Source organism: Enhydra lutris, unplaced genomic scaffold, assembly GCF_002288905.1.
Source record: "Enhydra lutris kenyoni isolate GAN:26980312 unplaced genomic scaffold, ASM228890v2 scaffoldscaffold57, whole genome shotgun sequence".
In the NCBI taxonomy this organism is placed as follows: domain Eukaryota; kingdom Metazoa; phylum Chordata; class Mammalia; order Carnivora; family Mustelidae; genus Enhydra; species Enhydra lutris.
The window spans coordinates 8898672-8909707 of record NW_019154141.1 but is presented as its reverse complement, the minus strand read 5'-3'; the positions used below and the strand labels follow the sequence as shown (position 1 = coordinate 8909707).

Sequence of the window (11036 nt, the reverse complement as noted above, 5' to 3'; positions counted from 1 at the left end):
GTGCAAAGGAGCAACTACGGGATGCTAATTTTCATGTAAGAAAGAAAGAGATATATAAAAATACATATGTATCTGCTTATTTGTACAAAAGAAATACAGGAAGGATTAACCAGAAGGAAAAGATACTGGTTACCTAAAGCAGATTGGTGGGATGGAGAATAGGAAGAAATGGGTAATGGAAATGGGGTACCCATTAAGATGAAGAGAGATGTGGCACTCCTTTGCATATATCTTTTTGTATAGCTGTGACTCCTAGAAACATAGTGATGTTTCGTATACCCAGAGCATGTGCAAAGGAGCAACTACGGGATGCTAATTTTCATGTAAGAAAGAAAGAGATATATAAAAATACATATGTATCTGCTTATTTGTACAAAAGAAATACAGGAAGGATTAACCAGAAGGAAAAGATACTGGTTACCTAAAGCAGATTGGTGGGATGGAGAATAGGAAGAAATGGGTAATGGAAATGGGGTACCCATTAAGATGAAGAGAGATGTGGCACTCCTTTGCATATATCTTTTTGTATAGCTGTGACTCCTAGAAACATAGTGATGTTTCGTATACCCAGAGCATGATTAAAACCAACAAGTATGTTGGGGTCAAGGAAGCCCAAAGTGGAATCCAAACATTTACAAATAAATCTCACTGTATTTCAAGATTTTATCCATTTTATTTAGAGTGAGAGAGAGTGCACACATGTGAGCAGGGAGGGAGTAAAGGGAGAGAGAGAATCCCATGCAGACTCCATGCTAAGTCATGCTGAGTGTGGAGCCCAGTGCAAGGCTCTACCTCACAACGCTGAGGTCATGATCAAGATTTGGAGCCAAAATCAAGAGCTGGATGCTTAACCAGCTGAGCCACCCGGGTGCCCCAAACCTAACTGTATATCAAATGGTTAACATGACCACACCAAAGAACGCAGTTTGGAAGACAACATCTTGACTGAATACTGTAAGGCTAGACAAAAAGAGCTATGCATAATGCTATATTCTGATTAATAAGTGTGTTTCTCACAGGAGTATGGTTAGCAATTCTGAAAATCCTTTGTGTATGTTTTAGAGAATGGATCGAGTAAATAAAAATATTGTAAATAGCAACCCCAGGTTTCTCATTGTTGGAGAAGGAAGTTAACAAATGAGGAAAGGGAAATCGAAAGTGAGCCAGGTGGCACTGGATTGAAATCTAAGGTATCAGTGTATATTCACAATTTTTAATATGTATATCTGTATCTATAGCTACTTCTATAGATATATTTAGAGAGAGAGATACAGAAATATAGATGAATCTTTGCGTGTGAATTAGTGTATGTATGTGCATTTCCTAGCTCTCTCCACCAAGAGGGCCCCAAATCAAAGGCACTTCAATAGCACTAAGCACACCTACTGTTCAGATCTTGTTTTATAAACACCATTCTCCAGTAAAAGAAACCAGGGCTCTGAAGAAGTTAAATGATGCCAGGTCTGGAGTAGAGTAAATTTAAGATGAGCCTGGAGCATGTTATGGTGCCAGAAAATAAGAAAGTGCTTTTAAAAAGATGGGGGGTGGGGAAGATGGGGGACTTCTTGAAAGAACACAGATACCAACCTGGAAGGATTTCTAGGATTTCCTAGAAGGAAATCCTAATGACTGAAGCTGGAGCAAAGTGACAACAAAATAAATATAGTACTGGATATAACTAATGGAATAAAATAATTCCATACTTAAAATCACTCAAGTAAACAAATGAGGCGGGTGGAAGGATAGCTCACTCATCCGGTAGAATTCCGATAGTAAATGTAGAAGAAAAAAGGGAGGAAATAGAGCATCACTCTCAGGCAAACACTACATGGTAGTTGTTGCAGACAGGATCCACTGATGGATACTAAAATCATTGGGCAGAAATTTGAGGAGAAATAGGATTAGCATTGTCTCCAAGTGTCTCCCCCAAGATATTTATTAACTACAAAGAGAAAGAGAGTAACTTTATAGTAAACAAATCTGGCAGAAACCTTTACCTTAACCAAGGCGATCAAGGTCAGCATTACCAGTTACAAAACATGTCAACATCGCGGGCCCCGTGATGGGATCCACTGAGAAGGACACAACACTGTTTTTGTGGTATTCTTGCCCAGAAATCTCAGTTGGATTATGAGGAAAACATTGGACAAACCCAAACGGACATTCACCAGAATAACTGATCAGTACTCTTCGAAAATGTCAAGGTCACGAAAGATAAAGCCCAAGAACTCTTACAGACTTACCCTCACAGGAGTGTGAGGAGAAATAACAACTAAATGTGATACAGGACCGAAAGAATCTTGGAACAGAAAAAGGACATTAGTGGAAAACTGGTAAAATTTTAATAATGCCTTTAGTAATGTGCCAGTGTTATTTCCTAGGTTTGATAATTACACTATGATTATGTAAGATATTAATAAAAAGAGAAGCTAGGTGAGGGATATACAGAAACTCTGTGTACTACTTTTGTAACATTTCTGTAAGTCTAAAATTAGTTCAAAATAAAAAGTTAAAAAATAAATAAAAGTCCTACTGCCAAAAAAAAAAAGTAGATCTCCAAGCTGGAAAATTACTGAGGCAGAACCCAAGTCTGAAGGCTATTCTAAGCCTCCAGCCCCAGGGTAAGGATTAGAGTCAGAGTTGAGGGACTAGGAAAGGCAAGCAAAGGTCCTTACTCATACTAAACCTCCAGGTCCCTGGAAATATTATTAGAAGACACACTAAAGTGTTGGAAGGGATGTGCTGAGCTAGGAATCATTCAGGTGGGAATGAGGGAATTCAAGGAGTGATGAAAATGAGACCTGGAGTAAGAATATGAGAGCAGACCTGAAGGGAGAATTTAAATAGTACAAGTGCCAGTCATTATGTAAATCAAGTTTTTATTTCCAGCAAAATTCCAGATAGTCAGAGCTGTCCTTTTATTTATGTGCGATTAGCTTAATCCTGTCACAGATTATTCAAGTAGAAAACAGTCTTTGGAGAGTGAAGGTCTGGGATTTTTAACCGGAACCTGACAGGTTTGCAGCCACTTAATCATTTGATTAGGCCCTTTGATGAGGATTATACTTCATCTTATGATTTCTTATATACAACACTAAATCAAAGCTTTTTTATTTTTTTCTTTAAGATTTTATTTTTTAAGTAATCTCTACACCCAGTGTATGACTTAAACCCACATCCCCAAGCTCTAGTTTCATGCTCCACAGAATGAGCCAGCCAGGGGCCCCATATCAAAGTTTCTTTTTTTTAAAGATTTTATTTATTTGACACAGAGAGAGAGAGACCACAAATTGGCAGAGAGGCAGTCCGAGAGAGAGGGGAGAAGCAGGCTCCCTGCTGAGCAGAGAGCCCGATGCGGAGCTCCATCCCACGACCCTGAGATCATGACCTGAGCAGAAGGCAGAGGCTTAACCCACTGAGCCACCCAGGCTCCCCTTAAAGTTTCTTATACCCAAAGCTAGTCTTTTCTTTTGTCTGTATAGCCTACCAACCTACCTTTTTCTTTCTTCCCTCATAGAAGTAATCTAAAATTTACTTACTATTGGGGTGTCTGGGAGGCTCTGTCAGTTAAGTGTCCTACTCTTGATGTTGGCTCAGGTCATGATCTCAAGGTCATGAGGTCAAGCCCTGCATCAGGCTCCGTGCCCAATGTGGAACCTGTTTAAGATTCTCCTTTCCCCTCTGCCTCTCCCTTCCTCTGCCTCTCTAAAAAAATAAATAAGTAAAATTTACTCTCTATCTTTACCAAAGAATTAATATAATTCTGGTCATATCTGACATATTTTGACTAGAATTATTTTAATAAAAAGCCTAGGGATTTAACATAAGAAAAACTTGACATGGAGAGAAATTAATTATAAAAGAGGCATAGCTGAAAATGAAATTTCAACAAATCATCATGAGACAAGAATTCAAGGAAAAAGGTTCTACCTGCTGATTTATTGGGGGTAGACTAATTCTGAATCATTTCCAAGAAGTTGACATGATAGTGATTGAACACAAGTGGCCATGGTAACTTTCTCAAAGCTGCAGGAAAAAATCTAATACCATTGAACACTGGTGCAATGAGAGACTGAAGAAAAAAACTACATTAGCAGACTTGTTTCCTATTTGTATATGTAGGAAAAGTCGTAGATGATGTCAACACACAATTTAGAGGAAGCACCAGATAGGTTTGACAAATGAACCTGTGTTTGTTGGTTACTGTGTGTGCATGTTCTGTGTGCGTATACTACCAAACTGCTTTAAAATGTCTAGTAAACAACCTGTTTTGAGCCACAGTGCAAATTCTGTGAAAATGTTAAATGGTCTTTCTACCTGAATTCTGCAAAGCAGTCGAGACTTCATATTTGGAATGCTGAAGAAATATTTCAAACTAAAACAAAGAAAGGTAGCCCAGAAGGGGTAGCTTTAGCAGTGTCCTTTGTTAGATAAAATCTCATTCAGCCTAGAGCACAGATGATTTTTAATAAAATCAATAAGAGAAACCTCTTCCTAAATTTCAGAATTTTTATCTTAAAACTTCTATCCCAATACTTTAGGTAAAGGGTAAGTTCAGCTGATTTGCTCAGCTTTGCTTCACTTCGACATGTGGAAGCTATCAAGGTAAAATATGATGAAAGTTCGTATTGATTCAGAGGTTTGCTGTTTGCTCTTTATGAAGTAGATATTTGTATCCATGTGGATATAACCACTGACATTCACTGTTCATTGAGAGGAGAGATCAGCTGCTGCTAGGTTTTCTCTTTGGCTCTTTACATTGTGCTTAAGAAAGGTATAATAAAGCAGTGACCAGTCTATCTAAAGGAAAGAGTGGAGATTTTTAAAATGTAACTTCTCACTTCCAATTCCAAATTATGATCACATCTCCCTGCTTCACTCACAAGCAATTTCTGTCCTCAGCTGTCTATGGGTGGTAACATTTCGCGTATTAGATTTTTCTCTGTGTGCCTAATGAGAAGGATTTTGGGTGTTTAAAGAAAAGAAGTAACATTTCTAGTATTTGTTAAAGAGCAAGAATGACCTATAGATCGGGAGTCTTTTCAAAACGAAACACTTTAGGGGCACCTAGGTGGCTCAGTCCTTAAGTGTCTGCCGTCAGCTCAGGTCATGATCCCAGAGTCCTGGGATCGAACCCCGCATCGGGCTCCCTGCTCAGCGGGAAGCCTGCTTCTCCCTCTCCCACTCCCCCTGCTTGTGTTCCCTCTCTTCGCTGTGTCTCTCTCTGTCAAATAAGTAATAAAATCTTTAAAAAAAAAAAAAAAAAGAACACTTTGGTGGATGACTGTTCCCAGGGCAGTTTTCATCTGCCTAAAAGCACAAAGCCAGCAGCCAGAAAAGAAAGAGTCTACAGAACTTGGATTATGTTGATGACGATGGAGAGGAGGAGGAGGAGAAGGGGGTAGGGCAATGATGGTGATGGCAGCATCAGCCAACATCACTGTGCATCTTCTTTGTGCTGAGCACCAGTCCAGGTGGTTTCCATACATTCAGGCTGACTCTCCCCTGCCAATTTCATGTTACCTCTTCAGTATTGTCATTTCCGTGGGTAGTACTGAGCCAACAGAGTGCCTTAGATTAAAATGACCCTCTGCACTTAGCTTGAGGCAAAGAGAACAGCCAGAAGGTATGGAGTGAACTCTGTGCAAATTCAAACAAACAAAAAACCCAGAGGTTAAAACTAGGCTCCAGCCAGACTGCCCAGATGAATGGATGAGATTAAGACTCACACATTTTCTGAGTTCTTTGAATATAAGACATGCAGCTAACAAAAATCTCAGTCATTTTCCATTTTCCTGTCATCTAATTCTGGTTGTCTCTGGGCGCTAGAAAATACTAATGATAATTCCTAAATCTGAATTATTTTTTATAAAGCTATTTACAGCAACATTAATTTTAAAAAGTAAGGACTTAATAAGTTATATGTGTTTATTGAGATTAACAAGGGTTTTCTGGGGTCATTTTAGTCCTAAGGTACAAGATTAGACTTTCTCCTGTACGGTTCCATGCTGAATAAATATTAGAGAGATAAATGTAAATCTTTATTCTCAGGCTTGTTTCCCATTTCTTAAAATCTAAAACCCAAATTCTGCAAAGGAATCTTAATCATCCAAAACTCAGTTTGCATTTATAAATTTTAGTTGTAAATTATATGTGTATATAGTAGAAATACTGTACCAAATTTCTGTCTTAGGTAAAACAGGCCATTTCTGAGATAGCAGCTTTTGGTTTTACTTGAAAAAGTTGTGGAATGGGGAGATGGAAAACCGAGTTAGAGAACGATCCTACGGTAACCATGGCTGCTGCTCTTGCTCCTGACAAACCTGTTGGCGTTTTCGTCTCTCTGCTCTAGGTGGTTGCCTATCACTATTGCCAAGCAGATAACGCCTATACCTGCCTGGTCCCAGAATTCGTCCACAATGTTGCTGCCCTGCTCTGCCGCTCACCTCAGCTGACGGCCTACCGGGAGCAGCTGCTTCGGGAGCCTCACTTACAGAGCATGCTGAGCCTTCGGTCCTGTGTCCAAGACCCCATGGCCTCCTTCCGGAGGGGAGTCCTGGAGCCCCTGGAGAATCTCCACAAAGGTACAGATGGGGAGCTCAGAAGGCGAAAGGTGGAAGCTTTGGAGCCCAAGTTTACCTAGAGTGTGTTCTAGAAATGATGATTTTTATCACTTTGCCAAAACCGAATGTGCCACAACTCATGTCCCACAGGATACAATTAACAGAGAAAAGATTTTACTTGAAAAAAAAGAAAATTCCTACAGGAACTGCTACTTCTTTCCTCCTTTCCCTCTAAAAATTCTCATTCTCGCTTCCAAATAGAATACATTTTTCTTGTACTCAAGGTAGTAGAGCTTCTAGTCCTCTCTGTAGAGTTAAAAAAAACCAGTACAGCCATGGCCCCCACTCCATGTTGTAGAGTTCGTGTGGTTAGAAACCTCCTCATCATAATGTTTGGGTTTTTTTTTTTTTTCATTTCATAGTCAGGTAAAATGAAATGGCATCTATGGCTACACAACTCTGTGTATTCCTAAACCTCAGCTTTCCACAAAAAACTATGTAAAGGGTATTTAAGATATGTTTAAGAAATGGGGGGGGATAAAATGGAATCCATCTCCCTCGTACTCATGCCCTTCTTCCCTCTTTCCTCTGCAACTCTGGTGTCAGCTGTGGCCTATGCACAAGCATCCATTCCTTCACCCGTGTCTACCCCATCCCCTTAACAGTGTTTTATCAGTGCTGGAAGCCAGAGAGAAGGACTCGAGCGAGCATGAGGTTCCTGAGCAGTCGTGTTTATTCCTAAGAGACTTATATCTTTCTTGAAGGTTTTGGAGGTGCTCAGTAAGAAAAAATGATTATAACTGCCTTTCTCCTGGCCACCATCTTCAGTTACTTCAACCTCCATACTAGTTACTTGGATATCAGAGTTTCTCTTCTCAACTTTCTATACCTCTACTACCTACCTATTAGCTTCTCTGTACCCTAGACCTTGGAATTTCTCCACAGATATTTTAAAGCCTATTTTCTGTACGGTCAATCTATATCCTGCTAATTCTGCCTTCATGATGTTTCTCCCATCCATTAGTCTCATATTCATTCCTGCCATTGTCACCTCAAAGGCCATTCAGTTGCTCATGGCATCATGTCTGTACTACTACCCTTCCTGGTCTTCTCTGGTTTGGGGGTTTAGTGCTGCTTTCACATCATAGCACACTTAGAAAATGATAAAAATTTGTATAGCATACTGAGATAAAAAAATCACAACTCCTTATAGCTAGACATGACTGGCCTTGAGGTTACAGCTGTGCTAAACCCCCAAGCCCTGAGGGCTAAAGAGGTTCATTTTTAAGTACACCTCTAACCCGTTCTTGACATACCTGGTAGGGAGGCTCTGCCCTAGCCTCTACGTCCTGTAGACTTTATGTGCTGCTTCCAAATAAAGCTTCATAAAGTATCACTCTTGTCACTTAATTTCTCTGTTCAGAAACCTAACTATTGCATTGGTGGTTCAGTGGTAGAATTCTCGCCTGCCTGAAATTGCTTACTGAATTAACTTCCAGCTTCTTAGTCTGGTGTGTAAGGTACTTGATAGCCTGAGTCCAACCCGCTTTCCAGCCTTACTGTATACTTTTACCTGTATGAATCCTGTGTTTACATGTGAAATACTCATTAGTTCTTAAACACTCACGTACATATTCCTGCCTCCGTACATTTGCTCATTGTTCCATTTCTTGTTATGCCTTCTGCTTACATCTCTATTAGATTTCTGCCCATCTTTCAACAACCAGCTAAATGCCACCTTATTCATAAGAGGCCTAATGAGCCCCCTGCCAGCCTCTAGTAAGATACAGTATTCTTCCACATTGATATTAGGGGGCTTTTTTTGTATTTTTATTTAGAGTATACTTAACGCATTATTATATGCATATTAAGGATTTAAAATTTTATTACTAACATTTATTGAACTATATGTCAGATACTATACTTTGTGCTCTGTAAGAATTAGTTATTTCTGTACCTGTCCTGTCCCTTCTACTAAATTGTATGCTACTGAAGTTAGCAACCTTTTCTCATTCATCTTTTATACTTCGATGTGGTTATGTCACCTTGAACACAGTGGGCATTTCAGGAAATAAAGTTTGAACAAATGAGTGAACATAGAAATTGCTCACATACTGAGTACCTTGAAGGAAGGACAGTGATACAAAGATCTACATCTTATAGCTCATTCAAGGAGAATATCCAAATGCTTGCAGGTTCAGCTCTAGATTGTTAGCCATGACTCACGTGTTTCAATTTTGCTTCTCATGTAGGTCTCCATAAACAGCTTTATAGCCTTATTGATGAATATTGTTCTAAATGAATTTAATTATTCCATCTGATTCCCATGTTCTTATCTTTAAAACAAAATCCCTGTCATGAGCAATAGCTGTAAACAGAATTTATAAAGAAAATGAAATACTAAAAATTATTTTATCAACCATTAAGAGGGCAGGAAAGAAAAACAGAATAAAAATTGTTTTTAGGCAGCTCTTTCTGCCCATAGGTCCCGTCCCCATACTTTAATAGAACCACCTTTTTGTGTGCGTGCACGTGCACACACACACACACACACACACAATTTTAAATTAAACAAGTGGAAATCAAAGGCACAGCTTAAAGAATATAGTCAGTGATATCATAGAAGTATATGGTGACAGATGGTAGCTCCACTGGTGGTAAGCATAGCATAACATATAGAGAAGTTGAACTACATCATAAGCCTGAAACTTATGAAGCCTGAAACAATGTAACATTGTGTGTCAACTCTATTCAAATTTAAAAAATTTTTTTGATTAAAAATTTTTAAAAACAAATATAAGAAAATAAAATGGTATTGTGTTAGGCTGCTAAAAGAAGCAGTAAGTCAAGCAGAGAAAGAAAAATACTGTATGATCCCACTTATATGTGGAATCTAAAAAAACTAAAACCAAAAACAAAACAAAACAAACAAACAAAAAAAGCCAATCTCATAGATCCAAAGAAGAGATTGATGGTTGCCAGAGGTGGGGTGTAGGGAAAGGGGTCAAAAAAACTTCCAGTTATAAAATTTATAAGTCATGGAAAAATACAGCTTGTGACTATATTTAATAATACTGTATTGCACGTTTTTAACTTGCTAAGAGAGTAAATCTTTAAAGTTCTCATCACAAGAAAAGAAAGTTTGTAACTGTGTAAGGTGATAGATATTAACAGACTTGTGGTTTTCATTTTACAATGTTTGCAAATATCGAATCATTATGCTATAGAACTGAACCAAAAACACAAAATCAAATTAAACTTTTTTAAAAAGCAAAATGCTATACTTAAAGTCAATCATACCAATAATTACATTACATTTAAATGGACTAAGCATTTCTATTAAAAGGCAGAAACTACCAGACTGAATAAAAAGCAAGACCCAACAATATGCTATCTATAAGAGAGGTTATCTGAATACAAATACACAGATTGGAAGTGAAAGGATAGAGAATATATATAATCATGGAGCATAAGAAGGCTGGAGTGGATGTATTAATGTGAGACAGAGCAGACTTTAAGACAAGAAGTGTAACCAGAGGGCCATTTGATAAACATGAAAGGACCAGTTTCTGGCAAGGTAAAATAATCCTAATGTATATATACCTAATAGCAGAGGCTCAAATTACATGAATCATTGTCAAATCACTGTATTATACACCTAAAATGAATATAACATTGTATGTCAACTGTACTTCACTCATACATATTTTTCAGAAGAATGAAGAAAATACTTCAAATAAGTTTTTTAAGTGAAAAAAAATACATGAGTCAAAAACTAATAGAACTAAAGAGATAAACAGGAAAATAATCATAGCTGGTGATTTTAACAACCTCTCAATAAGTGTAAGAACAAGCAGATAAAAACCAAGTGTGTAGAAGATTTCAATGAAACTGTCAACCAGCCCGATCCACTTACCGTTTATAGACTACTACCCAATAACTGCAGAATATATATTCTTCTTGAGTGCGTGAGGACCATATTCTGGGCCATAAAACCAAGTTGGAAAGTTTCTTTGCTTTTCTTTCTTTATTTTTTTTTAAGACTTACTATTTATTTGACAGAGAATGAGAGAGAGTACAAGCAGGGGGAGCAGCAAGTAGAGGGTGAAGCAGACTCCCCACCAAGCAGGGAGCCTGGTGCGGTGCTCAGTCCCAGGGCCCTGGACCATGACCTGAGCTGAAGGCAGACACTCAACTGACTGAGCCACCCAGGTGCCCCAAGTCTAAAGGTTTCAAAAAATTAAAGTCTTATAGAAAATGTTATCTGACATAATGGAATTAAATGAGAAATCGATACAAATAAAATCCCCAAATATTTAGAAATTTAACAACATACTTCTAAATAACCTATAAGACAAAGAAGAAATCACAGAGGAAATGATAAAGTATCTCAAAATGAGTAGTGTAAAATCAATGTCTAAGTTTCTGACTTCATAAACTAGAAGAAAATGAGGAAAATAAACCCAGAGTAAG

The 11036-nt window shown here is 38.2% G+C and overlaps 1 protein-coding gene across 2 annotated transcripts in view; it reads left to right on the top strand.

The window, feature by feature from the left end:
* Positions 1–11036, top strand: part of LOC111158180 (tetratricopeptide repeat, ankyrin repeat and coiled-coil containing 2) — a 364770-nt gene that overhangs the window by 282353 nt on the left and 71381 nt on the right. For both annotated transcript variants that reach the window (XM_022520087.1, XM_022520086.1), the window contains exon 11: positions 6353–6584. In XM_022520087.1, the coding sequence (XP_022375795.1) occupies positions 6353–6584 (232 nt within the window). The remainder of the gene's footprint in view (positions 1–6352; positions 6585–11036) is intronic.